This window comes from Pollachius pollachius (genome assembly GCF_949987615.1).
Source record: "Pollachius pollachius genome assembly, chromosome: 17".
Classification (NCBI taxonomy): domain Eukaryota; kingdom Metazoa; phylum Chordata; class Actinopteri; order Gadiformes; family Gadidae; genus Pollachius; species Pollachius pollachius.
The window spans coordinates 19,345,383-19,367,583 of NC_136950.1; the positions used below are offsets into that span (position 1 = coordinate 19,345,383).

General features: G+C 48.1%; 1 protein-coding gene across 2 annotated transcripts in view; it reads left to right on the forward strand.

The window, feature by feature from the left end:
- LOC307088806 (cullin-1) overlaps positions 1–22,182 on the forward strand; it is a 26,954-nt gene extending 4,772 nt beyond the window's left edge. The window contains exons 1-22 of one of the 2 annotated variants that reach the window (XM_079754805.1): positions 799–918; positions 7,959–8,371; positions 9,920–10,094; positions 10,620–10,787; positions 12,059–12,109; positions 12,928–13,018; positions 13,472–13,635; positions 14,568–14,730; positions 15,196–15,326; positions 15,922–16,029; positions 16,458–16,564; positions 16,905–16,953; positions 17,203–17,334; positions 17,901–18,018; positions 18,385–18,461; positions 18,619–18,737; positions 19,524–19,629; positions 19,738–19,785; positions 19,893–19,975; positions 20,399–20,504; positions 20,804–20,917; positions 21,352–22,182. In XM_079754805.1, the coding sequence (XP_079610931.1) occupies positions 8,232–8,371; positions 9,920–10,094; positions 10,620–10,787; positions 12,059–12,109; positions 12,928–13,018; positions 13,472–13,635; positions 14,568–14,730; positions 15,196–15,326; positions 15,922–16,029; positions 16,458–16,564; positions 16,905–16,953; positions 17,203–17,334; positions 17,901–18,018; positions 18,385–18,461; positions 18,619–18,737; positions 19,524–19,629; positions 19,738–19,785; positions 19,893–19,975; positions 20,399–20,504; positions 20,804–20,917; positions 21,352–21,432 (2,331 nt within the window). In that variant the 5' untranslated portion in view covers positions 799–918; positions 7,959–8,231 and the 3' untranslated portion in view covers positions 21,433–22,182. Of the gene's footprint in view, positions 1–798; positions 919–7,958; positions 8,372–9,919; positions 10,095–10,619; positions 10,788–12,058; positions 12,110–12,927; positions 13,019–13,471; positions 13,636–14,567; positions 14,731–15,195; positions 15,327–15,921; positions 16,030–16,457; positions 16,565–16,904; positions 16,954–17,202; positions 17,335–17,900; positions 18,019–18,384; positions 18,462–18,618; positions 18,738–19,523; positions 19,630–19,737; positions 19,786–19,892; positions 19,976–20,398; positions 20,505–20,803; positions 20,918–21,351 lie in introns of those variants that run through there. The other variant, XM_079754806.1, reaches the window with a different exon arrangement.
- Positions 22,183–22,201: the final 19 nt, after the last annotated feature.

A 22,201-nucleotide genomic window follows, 5' to 3' on the forward strand; every position in this document is an offset into this window, starting at 1 on the left:
TAAATACATCCCGCTGTGTTAAATAATACTGTGAAATGTGTTGGGCTATTGGTCTTATCTCCACGTATCAAACTCTCACGTCTATCAAGCAAAATGATTAAATATGCTTGTGTGATTTAAATATTTCTAGCCTCGGGTTAAACGACCAGTCCCTCCAGAAAAATGCGGCGTTTTTTTGTGATTGTTGCGGCCAAAAATCCTTGATTATGCGGCACGTTTTCTTAAGAAATGCGATGAAATATGCGGCATATTTATGCAATTTTATGCGATGAAATTGCGGGAACTTGCGAAAAAATGCGGGAACTTGTGAAAAATGCAGCTTTTCGAAGACATTCACGTCGCGTAATTACGTCACTTCATAACGTTCCCATGGCAACAGGGGGAAATGAAACATTTTTCAACTTTCTGCTAAGATATAGGTGACTTCTATGCAACGAAAATGCGGGGATTATGAAATCATGCAAGCGCCGCATATTTTGCGCGGAAATCGGCAATTTATGCGGTGAAAGTGCGGCATATTTGAAAAAATGCGGTCCCCGCATGAATATGCGGACTTTGGCTGATTATGCGTTGAAGGGAGGGACTGAACGACGCTGGTTGGATGGCTGCCTGTCTGTTTTTCGTCCGCACGGCCATGTTTGTAGTCCGCGGGTTAAACGACGCTGATTGGATGGCTGCTTGGCTGTCTGTATTCTGTGCGGCCATGTTTGTAGTCCGCGGGTTAAACGACGCTGATTGGGTGGCTGCTTGGCTGATCTTTGCGCGAGGCTGAGGGACTATCGGGGGCTTCGCAGAGCAGTCGCAGTTAGCACAAGACAACAAGCGCACACACACGAAGACGGTGGCCAGCACCGCTTTTCGGAATACTCTTTGTATATCTAAACACGGAAACCGGGATAATTGAAAGCCTGAATCATGGTAAGGTTATTAAACGAATAATACGGTGAACACTCGCCCAGTGGCGTTTATTAATTATTATTATTTTTACATAAAAGGTTGAAGCTAACGGCTAGCTCGGCTAAACGCGTTAGCCAAATGTTTTCCTGACTCATTATTGAGTAGTATCGTTAGCCAGGGTGCCATTTTGCACCACTGTAGGTGTTTTCACAAGGTTTTACCACCGTAGCCATTGCCTTTTGCCCTGTATCACATGGAGATCTTGGACATGGTGAGGTGGGATTGTTGGTTCCGAGTATTTAGAGACAGCCACGGCGAAGGATTCAAGTGTAAGTGCTGGATGGCTATGCTGCTAGCTCCCCGAAGCTAACCTCACAGTAGTGCGGCTAACCTGGTTAATCCAACACTGCTAGTGTGAGCAGGGGGTCCACACTGACAACAGACAGGGCTGATCGCTGTGTCAGTCAACCCTTTTGGGGGAAATGTGGTCCACATTGGAGTTATCGTATCGAAACAGTTGTGTCACAGATTTGGGTTTCGCCATAACACCTCGCATCACGAAGCTGAGCTGAATATCATATTGCATAAGCAGTGTGGGTCACAGCTATTCAAACATTGGTAACGTTAGAGGCGATACGTACCCTGGTTTAAAGTGTCCTCAGACCTGAGACCTGTAGTCCGTTACAATATTGTCTGTTCGATCCTTTTGGATCCATGACATCCCAGGCATACTGGTGTTTTTTTTTAACAGCACACATGCTTAACAAAGACTATTAAAATAAGTATTTGATACGTAGCCGTATGTGGCTCCACATGAACACTTCCGTAATGGTATTTATAGTAATTCACTGCTCGGTACTTTTGTTTTCAATGTAATGTATTCAGATGCATCGTGAACCTCCAAAAACTGAACATCACAAGACCTGTTTCGATGGTGCAAAATAGCAAATACTGGTAGAGTTGGAGCAAACATTTAAAAAAAGAAATCCCTTTTAATCTGTGTCCTGTTGGTCACATACATATTGCTTTCACTCTCAACTGAACCAGACGTTTTAACTCTCTCAGATATGTTATTCTGTGTGACGGTGAGGCAAGCCATGAATATATTAAGGGCTTGTTTTCACACTGGGAGTATTGCTAATAAGTGATCTGGACAATGTTGCAACACCCCTTCCCCCCCATTGCCTACAAGAACATGCTGTGTCCAGTCGACAAGCCTGGACCTCAGGTGTGTATACTCAGTGGGTCTGCCTCTTTGTGCTTGTCAACATGAGAGGCTAACCCCACAGCCAGTGGCCAACTGCTTCTGATTTATTGGTTCTAGTTGAACTCTAATTGACATGCTTCGTATTCGTAATCTAATCATTGTGTCAAATCATTGAGGTTATTTTTTATTCTCTTTTCTTTAATTCGTTATGCGAGTCGGAGTAGGTCAACAAAGTACACATTGGAATCCGCGTTCTGATTGGCCTTAATCGCTATCACGTAATTATTCGGGGTTATCAATTATCAACCCACCAGCTTGTGGATTCCCCTCACCTTCATCCAGGATCGCCCTGTTGTCAGGCATGATGCTGGTTAATGTGTAGGTTGGTGGTGGCTGGGATGAGGGGAGTGGTGGTACCACAGTGTCCCAGTAATGGGGTCCTGGTCTAGAGTCACTGCCTGGACGCTTGAATGCTGAGCAGAAGAAATCACAAGCTGCTTACGCTAATGTGATGCTGTTGGATACCTCACGTGATTATCTCAGGACATACAGACACATAGCCGTAGCATTAGTCAAAGGGCTGACGAGTTTGTCTAAGGTAACTGGTATGTTATAATTGAGTGCATCCTTTATGTTGTAGTCAGTCTGTATTATAGTTCAGACTGGCCTCCAGGGACATAATAGTTATAACCAGATGACATGAGGTCATCGTCTAGTACAAGTTACAATTTGAGGTTGGAAATATTTTATATTCCATCATACATGGAATTTCCATAGACGCCTGGTTAATATAAACATGGTCCTGCGGTGTGTCTTCTGAATGTAGGCTACTGGGTTGGCCTGTCTGGCCAAAGCACAATGTTTGGCGTAATAGGATTCACCTGGCAGAGCCTGGTTTTTCCCACGATGCCTTCCCACTCTGAGCGACATCACTTCCTCTTCCTCACGTAGCACACCGGGCCTACTTGACCCTTGAGTAAGATAACTTCAAGTACCTGATAGACACAGATGGTGGCAGTGCCTTTTTTGTAAAAGAGAAACCGAAATACAATCAACAATCAGGGAGACTGTGGAAGTCCTGGTCCAAACAGCGGGACTTCAAATCAGACAGGAAGCAGGAGAACTGGGTCACCACATTGGTGTCCTGGTGACAGCGGAACTCCCATTGTTGTCGCGGCAACACTGTTCCATCTTTCTCCTGCCCTCCTCAGTTACCTCGCGGTCGGTGATAACTTCAAAGGTTCCCTTCTGAAACACATCCCCCCCCAAGTGCATCTCATACCGCTGAGATTACTGTTATTTGATAAGCAGTGAGGTAATGCATGGAGGAATACATCAGTAGGGAAACTGCGTACTGCGTATCTCTATGGGATGGGCGGGATGTATATGCAAGACATAAAAAATCAACCCTTTGGTCTTCAACCCAATCACAACAAACAGACTTGGGACTTGTTTGATGGGATGACCAAAGATGACCCCTGTTACCTCATCTGACGTCTTTTAAATTGGTCCAATTATCTCATGGTAAACTGTTTCATGGTGGATAAGACAGGGGTCAGAGTTCAACACTGTTTACAATGCATTTCCTCATTGTCTATGTTTGGGCAGCTCTTTCACTAGCCCAATGAACACTGGTAGCGTGTGCTGAGCACTAATGCCATAGAGTCCCTTGGCTTTGCTTTAACGTAGGCGTACTTCCTATGGTTCGGCTTTTTGGCAGGAAATGACCCCAGTCAAGACTAGCCAGCAAACTGCTTTGTAGCATAGAGTTCTTGTTGTTGTAGGTGGAACCCCAAAGAGAAATTCACCTATTCAATGGTAAAGCCAGACAGGCATCTTCTGATCAATTGGGATTGGTAAATATATATTTTTCAATATAATTAGTTCATGTGCATTTTTACTTTCCTACGGTTGTGAAAGGGTGTGTTATAACCCATGGCAACTTTGTGACACTTTTCATCAGCGTTAGGGTTAGGGTTATGACATCACTAGTGGGCGTGTCCACCTAGATCTGTGCTGGATAGATGAGCAACGTTAACGTCAGTCCACTGGCTAGGCTGGTAGACCGATCTACTTCTGCGTACCTAAAAAGACCATCACCTGCGTTCTAGGGAGAGTGCAACGTTCCTGTGGTGCTATGGGTTGACTGGTAAACACAGAGGATTTTCTCACTCAGTTAAGCTCTCATTTCTGTAACTGTGATAAAACGACATATATTACTATGTGGACGACCACATAAGGCATTACCCCGCGATTATTGGGAAGACAACAAACGTCTCAAGCCACAAGGCGCCTGCTGTAGAGCAGGTAACCTTGGCAGCAGCATTCTCAACAGTCACTCCTCGTGACGAGAAAGAGCCCCAGTGGCATACCACTACAGATGCTGTAGTGACATGGTACGTGGCAAAACACTTCGTCCCCGTTTATGCAGCAGGAAAAAAGGGGTTCATTATGCAGCAGGAAAAACGATGGACCAACTATTTTGGCATTTTTGTTTGTTTGGAGAAAAACTGAAAAAATCGGGGTTCAAATGTTAAATTGGTTAAAAATCTAGATTTAATTTGTAGGCTAATGTCAACATGTCGTTGAGCCGCTGTTGACAGAGGCTCCCACGCAGGCTGGCCTGTTGCCTCACATCTAGGACATGGGACACCGAATCACAGCAGGGGAAACTGGGACACGAGCCCTCGGTTGTCACGTCTCTTTGTGACGAGGGAGGGACAGAGGGGAGGGGGCCGTGACCCTTGACCTTGGCGTGTCATCACTTTCCTCGGTGTGACGGCGGAATGTGTCTGCGAGCGAGCGCCGTCCAGCTTCACAACACAGCCTGCGAGGGACCAGTGTTTTTAATTTGAGGAACTGGAAATGTGACCAGAGGGCTGCCTCGTGAGACTGATCTCAGTTCCTCCGAGGTCACTTACAGAAGGGTGGGCGAGAGAGCAATACAGTTCATACGGCGAGAGAGAGAGAGAGAGAGAGAGAGAGAGAGAGAGAGAGAGAGAGAGAGAGAGAGAGAGAGAGAGAGAGAGAGAGAGAGAGAGAGAGAGAGAGAGAGAGAGAGAGAGAGCTCTAAAAAAAAGCTAGTCCAATTGATACCGAGAGTCATTGTCTGACCTCCCAGTTACCATGGCAACTGAGGGAGCACTCAGGTAGGGTTGTGTTTTTTTTTTTTTTTTTTTGCGAGAACACTCTTGAGTCCTGCCCAGGGCGGGGGTGGGGGGCAATTGATCCCGATCTCGTTGGGTTTGTGTAGAATAATGGATCTGTTGGCCTGGAAACAGACAAAGGAGATGTAGCCCCACTAATTATGTCTTTATAACACAGGATAAATAGTGCGATTGAAGTGAATGGACAATTGTTTCTTTCTTACTGATATAATTTCCCTAGAGATGTTGCCCATGGTGTCATGGTACGGTTTTACATACAAATGTTTTGAATTAATTTTTATTTTTATTTTTTATTAGTTGTTTTACACTTTTAAATAACTTTTAAATTACAATTACTTTTGTATATTGTTTGGTGTGACGAGGCAGCGAAGGGACGCACCTCACAATTGCAAATCTGCAATGCCGCCGATGCCAAAGTGCTGTCATTGATCTGCCTTGTAATCTGATGGATATAGGAAGACTCCAGAACCATCTGAATCAACAAGGACCACCACCAATGGAATGTGCAGCAAGCATTGACTTTTGGGGTTTTCTCATTACAGAACTGTGTGTGTGTGTGTGTCTGTGTGTATACCATATCAACAAAACACACACTTACACATAGTCCTGTTCCCCAAGTATTTCGGGCAGAGCTGAACGCACCTCATTCGTCTCCCACTACTGCACATGCCTGACATTTCCATTATGTGATTGGACGCAGAGACAGGAAGTTCACAAATCCGGCCACTTCGCATCCTGTCTCCGTCCCTCTCCCCTCGGTGTCTGTGTGTCAGCCTCTCTCAGCCTTCCTCTCCCGGTCTCCAGACACGCTCACTCTGGTCCGTCCTGGCCTTACTGGTCGTGACAGGCCAGAGTGGGCAGTCCCCTGTCACTCGCTGGGGGCTAAATATAGCATCCTGCGAGTCAATAACAATGACCCTTACAACACATGGTCTCAAAGACGGCACACAAACGCACCGACTCAAACACACGCTCGCACACGAACATTCATGCCGAAACACACGCACACACTCGCATTCACACGTTAACGCGTACTCAAATGTGAATACACACACACACACACACACACACACACACACACACACACACACACACACACACACACACACACACACCGAAGTGAGCGCACGTATACAGAGGCGCACACACAGAAAAAAGCACAGAACAAAAGGACACATGCACGGTATGCACACACTTCTATTTTATTTTTTTTCCTGCCCTGCCTTTTTATTTTGCTCCCTCTTTTTTCCATTTCTTCTCCATCGTTCTCAGTACTCCCCTCGAGCCATGGTGCTTCTTCACTTCCTGTTTGTGTCCTCACCGGGGTGGGGGGTGACATTACAGTGCTGTGTTCCGTCCTTTAGTCTTCACGTCCTGGTCTGTAGCGGGTCATTACGGCCTCTCGTCCGTATCCTCCAGAGAGACGTCTTTCTGTTGGGATACCTCCTGTGTTCTTATGGTTTTAACCTTAGGCTCAGGTGAGGTGAGCCTTGTCCTATTTTGAGTTGTGAGGATGGTTTTAGATGACTTTACTATGGTTGTGTGTCCTAGGAGAGTGGGTTAAGATGGCCGCTCTGCTGGAAGACGTCATGGGTTCTGATGATGTCATACCCTTGTCCTGAATGTGACCCGTTTGGATTAGAATGAGCTGGTGATGATCAAAACCTTTTTGGGTTTTAGCTGTAGAGGAAGTTTCCGATGAAAGATGGCCAATAAACTGATTTTCTTTTTATCTGAATAGGTGAATAGTATGACGCATAAAGGATCCAACACCTTTTCAAAGGTGAAAAAATATGTTTTCGTTTGTCATGGTGTCTATGAAGGACGAGGCTGGCGTTTTGTGTTTTTCTTTTTGCGGTCACCTTCAATAAAAACCAGACCCAATAAACAGATTTTATTTTGTAGAATAGGTGAATAACATGACGGATCAACAAGGTGAACAAAAGTACATTTTAATTCGTCATGGTGTCTTTGAAGGACAAGGCTGGCGTAGGGAATACCTGTGTTTTTCTTTTTGCGGTCAACCTCAATCAAACACAGAAACAACCAAAATGGCTTCCTCCTGCTCAACAAGTACTGACCATTGAAGGGGAGATGCACCCTCACAGTCCTGAGACACTCGCCATTGTCACCGTAGCTCCTTTAAAACCAGTCACTAAGACGCTCTGATTGTTTGATCTGCACCTCCCATTCTTTGGTCTTCAGTTATAACGGTGAAGCCTCGTCAAGGTGGATGTGTTTAAGGGTATGTAGAGGAATTGTTAATGATTGTATGTATGATTGTAGATCAAGGGAGAGGTACAAATCTAGAGGAAGTCTTTCATTGAGCTTATCCCTCATTCACAACGTGTGTGGCTTTCATAAGCCAGTTTCAAACATCGCTTACTGTACAGAAAACATTCTCTGAACTCCTCTGCTCTTGTCTGCTGGAGGGGAAGCAGGAAGGCTGTCATCGACGGAGTGACGCGTGAGTCTGATTGGCATGGTTACCACAACCGCCACCCAGACTCAAAGCCAGTTCTGGCACTTTTCCAACACCTAGCGCTTGGGGAAACTTTCATTCTGTCAGATTCCAACAAAATTGTCAGTTTTTCTGTCGTGGAGGACAAAGGTTGAGAGACTTAAGGAAACGACAGTTCAGTGACGTATTCAAATGCTAACCTGTTTCTTTTTCCTCTCTCCCTCAGGAATTTTTGTGAGGCAAGCCGTGTCTGTTAGGTGTGGCAGACAGCGCCACCCAGGTGCACGGAGTGGAACTGCAGCCAACGGACAGACAAAGCCCTCTACTGCTGCTCCAGACCGACCGACGACGACGGGTTTCCACGCGGGAACAAGCTCTCTCCGCCGGGAGAGGAGTCGGTAGACGGGAGAAGCGGGAAGCTCGCGGGAGCAGAAAGGTGTAGGCGTTCCTCCATCTTTCTTTTTTTTGACGGAGAGAAGGGAGCGAGGGGCGTGCGAAGATGTCGTCCGGCCGGACCCAGAACCCCCACGGGCTGAAGCAGATCGGACTGGACCAGATCTGGGATGACCTGCGTTCGGGCATCCAGCAGGTGTACACCAGGCAGAGCATGGCCAAGGCCCGCTACATGGAACTCTACACGTATCCCCGGCAACAGATGGGAGGGGCGGGGCTTGGCTGGGCTAGGAATGGGCTGCCGATTAATCGGGATGGCTCACGTTTTTAAATCCGCCTAAATGTTTTCCGAAAATGTTTTTGTCACTTTTAACGTTTTTGAATTAGAAGTCATTTTTATCTTGGTAAGTTTCATGTGTATTGAGCGATACAAGGTTATCGTCCTGCCAGTTTCTCCTGGCTGGGTGCCATCTTATTGACCGGTTGCGGGAGCTTTTATTCCTGGTAGGTAGGTCCCCTCCGCTGGGCGGCTGGGTTCGTTATGTAGCCGCACGGGTGCAGAGGGAAGGCCTGTGGGCCTGGAGTATCCTCCAGCCATCGAGCCCTTCACGGTACCGCTGGTGAAAGGGCCTAATGTCCTACAGGGGCTCTCTCTATCCACTGCCGTAGCAATGCTGTTGGAGTCTCGTTTGTTTTCATTAAGCAGTAGGACGGTCTGTTCATCTCAGCGATGGGAGTACTCTGAAGCAGGGGTGTCCACTCCTGTACGCCTACAATGGTTCCCTGAGTGGAAACACTGGAAATAGCCGTTGTGATTATCAGTCGGGGTATTTTGACCAGATGATGCAACTGGAATTCCCTTTCTATTAAGACCGTGTGGACGTGCAGATCGCATTTCTTAACATTGTGGACCAGGACTTTGAGTAGGAACGATCACGTTGTATTTGTCTAGCCAGTCTTGGTAAGAGGTATATTCTGTATTCTTCTCAATCACGCCGTACGTTATTTCTCCAATTCCACATCAAAGTCTGGAAATTCCCCCCACGTGGAAGTTCCTAGTTAGCTGTTCCAACTGAGTCAATAAGAGAGGATGTGGTTCTGTATTCCAGTCCTGAGACTTTCAGTTTCAGTTTGTGAAACATGTCCTTCCTAACACAGATTCTGCTTTCTACTGCTTCTATAAAGCCCCATCTATCGCATGTTAAGATATATTAGTCTAGTAAAGCTTAAGCTGAAAAGCTGAACCATACATTTGACTTCAAGACAAAGGCAAGGCAGCTTTATTTATAAAGCACTTTCCATACACGAGGCAGACTCAAAGTGCTTCACATAGAAACATTGTCATACAATAAAATAATAGATAAGTAAAAGAAAACAAAGTAAAAAAAAAAAAAAAAAGTCAGACTTCAATGATGTTGCAGAACTCAGATTTGTTTCGGTTGGTGTTTACGAAGCCCTTAACGATTAGCACCTGCAAGAGTATACGTGATACGTATACTAATTATGCTACGCTAGCTTTGATGGGGGTTTTCAAAGCTATGCTAGCTGTGACATGTCGTTCAATGCTAAGCTAGCTTTGATGTGTGGTTCAATGCTCTTGACACCTCCGGTGTGGTCAATGCTACGCCGGCTGTGACGTGTTCAATGCTACGCTCTCCTCCCCCATGTCTCCCTCCTCCCCCATGTCTCCCTCCTCCCCCATGTCTCCCTCCTCCCCCTAGCGTGTTCAATGCTAGCGTGTTCTGACGTGTTCAATGCTACCCCGTTGATGCCTTAACCCCAGCCCCCCTCAAGACATGTCTACAACTACTGTACCAGCGTGCATCAGTCCAACCAGGGAAGGGGGTCGGCTCCCCCCACCAAGCCCTCCAAAAAGACCACCACTCCCGGGGGTGCCCAGTTCGTGGGCCTGGAGCTCTACAAGAGGCTCAAGGAGTTCCTCAAGAACTACCTGACCAGCCTGCTCAAGGTTAGCATGTTAGCCTTGAGCTCCACCGCCACAGCGGGCAGACGCTCCCGGTCCTTTGGTTCTAATGCGTTGTCAACGTGTGGGGATGTTCAGATAAATAGCCACAACAAGAAACTTGAAACCCACATGCGTGGCACGATATACTAGTCATTTCAGCTTCCTGATCCGCTGGTTTTTGTGTGAAAAAGACACAGAAACAACCGTTGCCTTTGAACGACTTTCGCTTTTTTTTTTATTGTAACTTTTTGCACAATTGATTAAAATGTATATATATTTGTTTTTATATTGATTATGCATAATAACAATTCTAAATATTTATTTAATAATTTAACAATATGATATATTTGATATATTATTCATTTTAATTGTTCCTTGGACTCAACTTCCTATCCCCTACATTCCTGGTCCTCCTCCCCATCTCTCCCTCCTCCCCATGCCTCCCTCCTCCCCATCTCTCCCTCCTCCCCCCCTCCCTCCCCCTCCCCCTCCCTCCCTCTCCCCCCTCCCTACGTCTCCCCCCCCCAGGACGGGGAGGACCTGATGGACGAGGGCGTGCTGAAGTTCTACACGCAGCAGTGGGAGGACTACCGCTTCTCCAGCAAGGTGCTGAACGGCATCTGCGCCTACCTCAACCGCCACTGGGTCCGCCGGGAGTGTGACGAGGGCCGCAAGGGCATCTACGAGATCTACTCGGTAAGGAGGGGCCCGCTGGGGCCCCGACGACGGGCCCCCAGCATGGTCCTGGGGTCCCTGGTTGCTTCACACCGGTCGTGAGGAGCAGTGTTTTGCTTTAGCTCCTCCTTCTGGTGTTTCTGTGTCAGGAAACGGTTGACAAGGTGTGTGTGTGTGTTTCATTGTGTGTGTGTGTGTGTTTCATTGTGTGTGTGTTTCATTGTGTGTGTGTGTGTGTTTTCATGTTGTGTGTAATGCGTGTCATTGTTGTATGTGGGTTGTGTGTGTGTGTTTCATGGTTGTTTGTGTGTGTGTTTCATGGTTGTTTGTGTGTGTGTTTCATGGTTGTGTGTGTGTATGTTTGTTTCATGTTGTGTGTAATGCGTGTCATTGTTGTATGTGGGTTGTGTGTGATGTGCATTGTTGTGTGTGTGGTTGTGTGTGTGTGTGTTTCATGGTTGTGTGTGTGTGTGTGTGTATGTTTCATGTTGTGTGTAATGCGTGTCATTGTTGTGTGTGTGTTTGTTTCATGTTGTTTGTAATGCGTGTCACTGTCATGTGTGGGTTGTGTGCTATGTAGATTGTTGTGTGTGTGTGTGTTTCTTTCATGATGTGTGTAATGCGTGTCATTGTTGTACGTGGGTTGTGTGTGATGTTCATTGTTGTGTGATTGTGTGTGTCATTGTTGTGGTTTTCCACTTTTGTGTCATTGTGTGTGTGCCCTCGCTCCTGTGTGTGTGTGTGTGTGTGTGTGTGTGTGTCGTGTTGTCCATGTGTGTTGGAGGGGCTGACCGGTTTGGGTGAACGTGCAGCAGCAGCAGGGGCAGTGACAGAGTAATCGCTATATTTAGCCACGCCTATTATTAGCTCCTTCAGTTGGTCTGAGGCTTCGATGTCTCTTCTATCATCTAGTTTCATCTAGATCTACGGCTCCTGAAGCTCCACATGTTTAGGAAGAACTTCCATTAATTTGTAGCCTTGTTGTTTTAACCTTGTCACTCACTCTCTTCTTTGTTTCTCTTCTTTGGCCGTCCCTCTTCTCTCCTCTCTTCTCCTCCTCTCTCCTCCTCTCTTCTCCTCCTCTCTCCTCTCTTCTCCTCCTCTCTTCTCTTCTCCTCCTCTCTTCTCCTCCTCTCTCCTCCTCCTTTCTTCTCTCCTCCTTTCTCCTCCTCTCTTCTCCTCTCTTCTCCTCCTCTCTTCTCTTCTCCTCCCTTCTCCTCCTTTCTTCTCTCCTCCTTTCTCCTCCTCTCTTCTCCTCCTCCTCCCTCCTCCTCTTCCTCTCTGTGTCGTAGCTGGCGTTGGTAACCTGGAGGGAGTGCCTGTTCAGACCTCTCAACAAACAGGTACAGAGACTCTTAGACAAGTGTGTTAATAGGTCCGATAAGGGCCACGAGTGAACCAACGTGCACGCAAAACACACAACGGTTTGGTGCTGTTAAGATTAAGAACGGTTAAAAATAAGTACAAATCATGGTTGAATCACTTTGGGTGCACTCGCTTCACCCAAAGTGAAGCGAGTGTTCTTCTCGCGTTACTCGGGCAAGGGTGGTCGGACAAACCTCACACTTTTGTGTTACAGCATCAATCGAAAGTCGTGCCAAAGTTCAAATATTTCTGCTCCAGTGAACACGCAAATTTGCATCGCTAGCATGAGTAGAACCAAGGGATTTTTTACTTTGCATGCAATCATGCCGCGCCTTCGCTTTTGGAGTGCGCGCACAGTACCAGTGGAATATCAGTAACGAAGTGTTTGGATAAGAATCTTTTGTGTTTCGTTGAGCTAGGGCTGGGCGATTAATCGAATTTCGACCTCTATTTCTATTTTAGTGTCAAATGATCACAAAACTAATATAATCGAGTTTTCGATTATTATTATTTTTTCAAATGTTTTATAGAAAGGGCTGAACAGCTGAATACATATCTGTGCATTATTTTAAGATTTGAACATTTTCTTTTTGACCATTTTGTGTATTTTTTGAAGGCGAAGTCTCAAAGTTCTCGGCTACTAGGCGTTGTTGGGAGAGGCATGCTGAATAAATACATCGTGTTGTCAAACTCTAAAATAATCGTGACTTCAACATTGACCAAAATAATCGTGGTTATGATTCCTTCCATAATCGAGCGGCCCTACGCTGAGCCTAACGTGTGTCTGGTCTCCCAGGTAACGAACGCGGTGCTGAAGCTGATCGAGAGGGAGAGGAACGGCGAAACCATCAACACCCGCCTCATCAGCGGCGTGGTCCAGTCCTACGGTGAGGACCCCTTAACTGGATAATTAATTATTAATTATTGAACATATAATAATTATTGAAGTGAAAACTATAAGGGGAAACTATTCACGGAGCCAGAGGTGAATAATTGTTTTAGTATATACTACACGTGAGCACTTCAAAAATAAACAAGGTAACACTTTTTGCCGGGATTTATTTGTGTTTATTAGCGGTATGTTTTTTTTTTATCAGCGTGACGAGATGACCGTCACGCGATAACCGCGAGTTTGAGATCTCAATCACGGGATATTGCCCAATATCCTGAGATAGCGAACCAATGAAATTGCGCCATCTTAGGAGGTTCACGTGTAGCATATACTAAATAATTGTATCTCCTTGGCCCCTTCCTGCTCCTGCTCAAGGGACTAATGCATCATTTTATCTCCTGGGTCTCCTCCTCGCTCCATCTCCTCCTCCTCCTCCCCCCCCCCACAGTGGAGCTGGGTCTGAATGAGGAGGACGTGTTCGCCAAGGGCCCCACGCTGTCGGTGTACAAGGAGTACTTTGAGTGCCAGTTCCTCACGGACACGGAGCGCTTCTACACGCGGGAGAGCACAGAGTTCCTGCAGCAGAACCCCGTCACCGAGTACATGAAGAAGGTAGGCCCTCCGCTAGACCTGTTCCCACACACACACACACACACACACACACACACACACACACACACACACACACACACACACACACACACACACACACACACACACACACACACACACACAGCAGAACCCCGTCACCGAGTACATGAAGAAGGTAGGCCCTCCGCTAGACCTGTTCCCACACCAGTGTCCAAATGCACACACACACACACACACACACACACACACACACACACACACACACACACACACACACACACACACACACACACACACACACACACACACAGCAGAACCCCGTCACCGAGTACATGAAGAAGGTAGGCCCTCTGCTAGACCTGTTCCCACACCAGCGTCCAAATGCCTCCCTTGCTGCCTAAAATGCAGCATCGGGTGTCGGGCTACGCGCCGATCCGATGCCATCGCGTGACCAGCTCATTTACTGCATAGGCAGGGAACATCACAAACACCTGCAGTGTTATGCTGTGTTTGGGATGGAAAAGTCGGAATCTGAAACGCTTCATCTCTGGCCCACGTGTGTTACATTTACATTTAGGGCATTTAGCAGACGCTTTTATCCAAAGCGACTTACAATAAGTGCATTTGTTACAATAAGTGCATTTGTCATAAGAAGTGAAGCAATATATCGCTGTCGGTTGTGTTCAAGTGACCCGGTCGGAAAAACATGGACGCCTAGCTCAAATAATCCAATTGTGTTTTTATAATTGTAAATGATCTGGATCTGAAAGATAGATTTGATAGTTACAATGCTAAGATGCTGTATCGATAAATACTGTATCGGCTGATACTCAAGTTCAGGTATCGGTATCGGGGAAAGCAAAAAAAATGGTATCGGAGCACTCGCTCGACACGACGAGTATCCGCCGCACAGAAGTGTTTCCTGTGCCTCACTTCCTGTTCCTGTGGCCCAGGCGGAGGCCCGCCTCCTGGAGGAGCAGCGCCGGGTGCAGGTCTACCTCCACGAGTCCACCCAGGACGAGCTCGCCCGCAAGTGTGAGCAGGTCCTCATCGAGAAGCACCTGGAGATCTTCCACACGGAGTTCCAGAACCTGCTGGACGCCGACAAGAACGAAGGTGCGGCGCGGGGTTCTCCCGTCAGGGTCGGCCCGCGGCTCGTCGGTCGGCTCTGGTTTGAAGCGACTCGCGGTGCTCGTTAAGGAGCCTGCTCGTTAAGGGGCAGGGAGGGGTTGGGTTGGGTGCTCCCTGAGGGATGCAACACCCCCCAGACTCTATCCTATCCTACCCCAGGATAGGGAAACGGTTATCGGTTCTTATCCTACATGATTGGTATTGTGTAGCCTATTGGTGAAGAGGTTATTCTACCACTGTAGAAGATGAAGATGTAGTCCGTTGTAATCGTGGTGGTTTCAATGTCCGCCGTCTTTGATTTCATCGTTATTGGCGTCTTGGCCAGGTCTCTCTTGTAAAAGAGATCTTACTCTCAATGAGACCAAACCTGGTCAAATGAAGGATACAATAATAATGAATTGGGTATGTGTTATTGGCTGATGACACTGTCTTGTCCCCGTCTCCGGACAGACCTGGGACGGATGTACAACCTGGTCTCCCGGATCACCGACGGCCTGGGGGAGCTGAAGAAGCTCCTGGAGACCCACATCCACAACCAGGGCCTGGCCGCCATCGAGAAGTGTGGGGAGGCCGCTCTGAACGTACGCAACGCCTGCCCCCCCCCCGGTCCAGACGCCATCTTGATCCAAGCAGCAGCACAACATTTAAAATGTTCCTGTGTTTTAGTGACATCACATGTGGGAGGGTCCAACTGGATGTATGCTGGATAGGATGATTGGTCTGTCCATCTCACATCTAGGTGGACACTCCCACCTGTGATGTCACTAAAACACAGGAAAAGGCAGATTTTCAAACGGCTTGTAATGGCTGATCACACTCGCACCTGGTGGCATGATGTCACCCCTTTTGTAAATGCGGACTGAATGAACAAAACGCACAAGACGCATGAACAAAAGTGCTTGGGTTTGGTTGAGGTACTAGTGGATTGTTTTGTCTTGTGGAATAATATAATAATAATGCGAATACTTTTTTGTAGTTTTTTTATCCTTATCATAATAAAATAGAATTGAATTGCACACCAAAATAGACAAGACATGTGTTGACAAGATTGTGTATTGTTATTATCGACGTAAGTTTGTCGTTTTGAGGTCGCCCACCGCGCTCCTTCAGTTGGTTCTGATCCACCAACAGCCCTCTGGGTGTCGGTCTGACTAACGGTGTCCCGTCCCCCCAAAGGACCCCAAGGTGTACGTACAGACCACCCTGGACGTACACAAGAAGTACAACGCCCTGGTCATGTCCGCCTTCAACAACGACGCCGGCTTCGTGGCGGCGCTGGACAAGGTGGGTTACCGCGGCAACGGAGGGGTTGGGGGGGGGGGTGACGTACTTAAAGGGGCCGAGCCCACATCGTTTCTCGTTTTTAAAACCCAGCAAAATGGCCTTTTAAATGACTAGTTGCTGTCCTGTGTTAGCGTGGCCGCTGATAGACATTCACAGGAAATCCTACAATAACACAATGAGACTCATTATTAATAATGACTAAATTACACACACACACACACACACACACAATGAGCCCTCCTGTGCACCCTAGTAGTACATTTATTTTCTATTTTCATTTATTTTAAGATAAAAACACAAAGGGATGCTTTGCTATACAGCGACCATGTACATATGTTGCACTCGCCCGCTAGTCCGCGCTTTTATTGTGACGCCGGTGCGGCCGAGAGAGACGGCGTCTCACGGCGCTCTCCTTCCCCCCCCCTCAGGCCTGCGGTCGCTTCATCAACAACAACGCGGTCACCAAGATGGCCCAGTCCTCCAGCAAGTCCCCCGAGCTACTGGCCAGATACTGCGACTCTCTGCTGAAGAAGAGGTGAGCGTCCGTCCGTCTGTCTGTCCGTCCGTCTACTCTTGTAGACTTGTGTTCAACGTGCCTAAATTGTAGACCGTTTCCACAATCATTCCTCCTTATTATTTGGAATGATTACGTTTTGAATTTCGGAGGCACATTCATCCTTTAACGACCGCTCAAGGACTTAGTAGACGCATGTCCGTCTAGGATGCTTACAGGGAGGCCTACTCTGAACCCTAGCCACTACACTATTGTGATGTTCTTGACATGGTAAAGGTCAAAGGTTGATAATGGGGGGGGGGGGGTGATGAAGACATTGGTGAAGGAGCATGTAACTGATTATCATCCTTGTGTTCTCCAGCTCCAAGAACCCTGAAGAAGCAGAGCTGGAGGATACCCTCAACCAAGTGGTGAGTGGGACCCTTCTCCTTGTGTTGTGTGTGTGTCTGTGTGTGTGTACTCACAGTACTCGGGTGAACGTGAATTCACCCCCCAGGTCGATATGAGGATACTCATGTCAAAGCCAAGGCGACCGTTTGAGTTTAAAGACGGTTAGCTTAGAACCCTTAAGTTGTTTGTTTTCAATTGGAATCCATACACGTTAGTAGGATTATAGTACCTTACACAACTTGTGTGCGCGTGTGTGTGTCCTCCGCCAGATGGTGGTGTTCAAGTACATCGAGGATAAGGACGTGTTCCAGAAGTTCTACGCCAAGATGCTGGCCAAGCGGCTGGTCCACCAGAACAGCGCCAGCGACGACGCCGAGGCCAGCATGATATCCAAGCTCAAGGTGCGCACCACCGAGATGACAGAGTACACACCACTCGGCACCACCCGGCTAACAACGTCTGCCAACGCTCACCGGAAACACACGAGCAACGCACATTCCCGCTGAAGATGACCAGCAGTGTCCAAACGTGACGCGCGCGCACATATGCAAAACCACATGCGCACAACATACAGATATGCCAAAAAGCAGAGGGACAAACGGAGTGGCCGGCACACCTGGATCAACACACACCTGTTGTAAAGAACGCCTATAGGGCTTTTAGCAGAGTTTTGTACACGAAACACTGCGACGTCCCCTGCATACTTTTTGCGTCACATCCTGCCTCCTACAGGCTCCTCCCAGGCACCACCCCTCATAAAGCATCCACAGTATCTCCAGGAGGTGTGAGCACGTCTGATGCGGCTCACCTCTGGCCGTATTGCATGTCTTAAAGGACGACTCCGGATCGTCTCCAGACCCTCATACTCCGGAGTCCATCTGTAGTTCATGTGTGAACGGCCTCGCGGTCGCATCCTGTGTCAAAGCGGTTCTCTGATCCCTGTGGTGTTTTGTCTTCCCCCCCGCAGCAAGCGTGTGGGTTCGAGTACACGTCCAAGCTGCAGCGCATGTTCCAGGACATCGGCGTCAGCAAGGACCTCAACGAGCAGTTCAAGAAGCACCTGAGCAACTCTGAACCCCTGGACCGTAAGGCCGGCACCACCCACAGCTCCACCTCCACCCGCTCTACCAACGACCCCGCCCTCTCCTCATTCACCTTCACCTCCATCACCATCACCAAGTTCTCCAAACCACCCCTTCTGTCTCCAAATCCACGCAACCCCTCACTGCTTTACGTTTACATTCAGGGCATTAAGCAGAAGAAAATTTGTCAGAAGAAAGATAAACGACAATGTATCGCACAATGTTCAGTACAGGGCACTGCTTTCAGCCCTATCACCTCCGCCCACGCCACCCTTAAAAGCCCCATCACCACCCTACCATCCCCTTCTGTTTTAATACTGTATGTCCCCATCCTGCCGTGATGCTCATGCTGTTGTTGTCGTGTTTCAGTGGACTTCAGCATCCAGGTGCTGAGCTCTGGTTCCTGGCCGTTCCAACAGTCCTGCACCTTCGCTCTCCCCTCAGAGGTGAGGGAGACTTTAGTACCGCCGCCACGTTCAGAATCACCCGCTGATGAATTATTAAATTGTTATTTCCGTTTCGTCTTCATCGCTCTCTCTTCAACACTCTCTCCCCCCCTCTGGGTCTCTCTCCCCCTCTCTGGGTCTCTTTCCCTCCCTCCAGCTGGAGCGTAGCTACCAGCGCTTCACGGCCTTCTACGCCAGCAGACACAGCGGCAGGAAGCTCACGTGGCTCTACCAGCTGTCCAAAGGAGAGCTGGTCACCAACTGCTTCAAGAACAGGTACAGCATCCACACCAAACTACAGTGAACTACTAGAGCAGGTAGAGCCTCCACATCCAACTACAGTGAACTACTAGGGCAGGTAGAGCCTCCACATCCAGCTACAGTGAACTACTAGAACAGGGAGAGCCTCCACATCCAGCTACAGTGAACTACTAGAGCAGGTAGAGCCTCCACATCCAGCTACAGTGAACTACTAGAGCAGGTAGAGCCTCCACATCCAGCTACAGTGAACTACTAGAATAGGAACCTCCACACTACAGTAAACAACTAGAACAGGTAGCCAACTACAGTACAAAGAACAGGTACCTCCTTCTCCAACTCCAGTAAACTACTAGAACAGATAGCTCCTCCTTATCCAACTACAGTACGCAAAAAACAGGTACCTCCTTATCCAACTACAGTAAACTACTACCTCCACATCCCTAGTGTTCATAGTGGTCATGTTACCGGTGCCCTCTAGTGGTCATGTCAACAGCGCCCTCTGGGGGGTCAGGCAGTAAAAGCGCCCTCTAGTGGTCATGTAAACAGCGCCCTTTGGTGGTCAGGCAGTAAAAGCGCCCTCTAGTGGTCATGTAAACAGCGCCCTTTGGTGGTCAGGCAGTAACAGCGCCCTCTAGGGGTCATGTCAACTGCGCCCTCTGGGGTCAGGCAGTAACAGTGCACTCTGGTGGTCAGGCAGTAACAGCGCCCTCTGGTGGTCAGGCAGTAACAGCGTCTCTAGGGGTCATGTAAACTGCGCCCTCTTGTGGTCAGGCAGTAACAGCGCTCCCGTCCCTCCTGCAGATACACCCTGCAGGCCTCCACCTTCCAGATGGCCATCCTGCTGCAGTACAACACGGAGGACATCTACACGGTGCAGCAGCTCACCGACAGCACCCAGATCAAAACAGTAGGGAACCCGCCTTTAATTCAGAGTGTTCAAAGTACCTTGTTTATTTTGGTCACGGCCCCTTTAAACCCCGCAGGCGTTCTGATTGGTCTCCTCTGTGTCTTTCAGGATGTTCTGTTTCAGGTCCTGCAGATCTTGTTGAAGTCCAAACTACTGGTAGGTTCCGCCTCATACTGTCTGCAACAACATTTGACTCTTCCTACCCTGGTACCCACGAGCAAGGCAGCTAAACCCTGTCTCTCTCTGTGATTGATTTTCCTCAGGTGCTGGAGGACGAGACGGCCAATGTGGACGACATGGAGTTCAAGCCCGAGGTTCTGATCAAGCTCTTCCTGGGATACAAGAAGTGAGTTTGATCCTCTTCTTAAGGGGCCACAGAAAACAATGATTACAATGATTACAATCGTATTTCCGGTAGGAAATACGATTGTAATCATTGTAATCATTGTTTGTAATCATTGGGTTTGGTTAAGTGTGTGAATGTGTGTATGATTTGTTGTTTGGATGTTTTGGTTTGAATGTTCTCTTGGTAATTTCTACCATTTGAAACCACCTTAATGTCTTCTCCTTTTTTAATTCATACATTTTGATTTCTGTTTCGATATTTCGATTTCAAAAGTTCAGGAAGAAAAAAATCTTTTTGACCTGAACCTGAAAGCTGGTCACGTTGGTCCAACCCTAATTAGCATGATAGCTCACTAGCTAGCTGGCTCGTGGCTCTTCAGCTTTCGCCCCGGTCCGCTAACCCGTGGTGGTTGTGTGTGAGCAGTAAGAAGCTGAGGGTGAACATCAACGTGCCCATGAAGACGGAGCAGAAGCAGGAGCAGGAGACCACCCACAAGAACATCGAGGAGGACCGCAAGCTCCTCATTCAGGTCAGCACCTCCTCCTCAAACATCTCCCTTCACCCAGCTCTTCAGTGAGCGGGCTGCCCTCTCCCCAGTTTGCCAATAGGATTAACTGTTCCTGTGAGGGAACCAATCGGATCAGCTGATGCGTTCATGGGATGAGGTGGGGTTCAGAAGGGGGTCATGGGAAATGCAGTCTTTTTCTATTCTGGTTCATCAAAATAATGTTTAGATTGATGTGGGGGGGGGGGTTTAGCCTCCGGACAGCTGATTTAATCTGGATTCATCGTGGGTTGATTGATGTGTGTGTGTGTGTGTGTGTGCAGGCTGCCATAGTGAGGATCATGAAGATGAGGAAGGTCCTGAAGCACCAGCAGCTCCTGGCCGAGGTCCTGAACCAGCTGTCGTCCCGCTTCAAGCCCAGAGTCCCTGTCATCAAGGTAAACACACTGTATAAACTACAGAAACACAGTATGAACTACAACTCCCAGAGTCCCCGTCATCAAGGTAAACACACTGTATAAACTACAGGAACACAGTATGAACTACAACTCCCAGAGTCCCCGTCATCGAGGTAAACACACTGTATAAACTACAGAAACACAGTATGAACTACAACTCCCAGAGTCCCCGTCATCGAGGTAAACACACTGTATAAACTACAGAAACACAGTATGAACTACAACTACCAGAGTCCCGAGTCCCCAGAAATATTCAAGATAAAATTGTCTTAAAATTACAATTTTAACACAACTTCTCCTGGTAAAATGTATCGTCTAACGATGACGGGCCTATCCACGACACACCTGAAACGACAAAGCTTTTTCCTGTCCCCCAACACTGACCCCCCCTGTGTGTGTGGCCCCTCCTGCAGAAGTGCATCGACATCCTGATCGAGAAGGAGTACCTGGAGCGGGTGGACGGGGAGAAGGACACCTACAGCTACCTGGCCTAGCCCCGCCCCCCGTTTACCTTTCATTAGTTCTTTCTTTTTCTCAGTGTCGAAGTAACATAAGTGTGAGGCGCGGCCAGCCCAGCGGGGCCGTCGCCACAGCAACGAGAAGCACTCAGCCACCTCCCCCCCCCCCCCCCCCCCCCCCACCTGGGGGCGTCAGACAAAACCCCACCAACCAATGGCGTCTGCTCCCGCCTCTCGGCGACCCCAAGGACAAACCGCTATTGGCCAGGAACATAAACTAGCCACGCCCGGCTCCGCGTTTTAACGAGACCATGTCTCCAAAGACTTTAAGCCCCGCCCCCTCCCCCCCCCCACTACACACACATCCCCTGTATGTTTTCATGGTGTAAATATGAATGAGAACTCTGGAAGAGATGAGTTGATGTATGGCCAGTCGTGGGAGGAGCATGAAGCAGGGACGATCTGCATGCCACCGCCCACTGTCGAAAGCCCCGCCTCCATCACCGCCTTCGCCCGGTCTGCAGCAGTTCCTATAATTTATGTTCCTGCCTTAGTGGCAAACAGCAGCCGGGGTGACGGAGGTTGGAGAGTCATGGCAGTGAGAGCCCGACTGGCATAAACATTCACACCCCCTCCAGGACCGGCAGGATTTGAACCGGAGGGCGGGGGGGAGAAATGCTTGGATTGGTTTTTGTTTTTTGGTTGGCTGGGATCACCCTGTGCAGCTGGACATTTGTATAGTGTGTTTCATTTTCTAAGTGTGTGATGAATAAAAAGTTAAGATTTCTCTAACACTTGTCTGTGA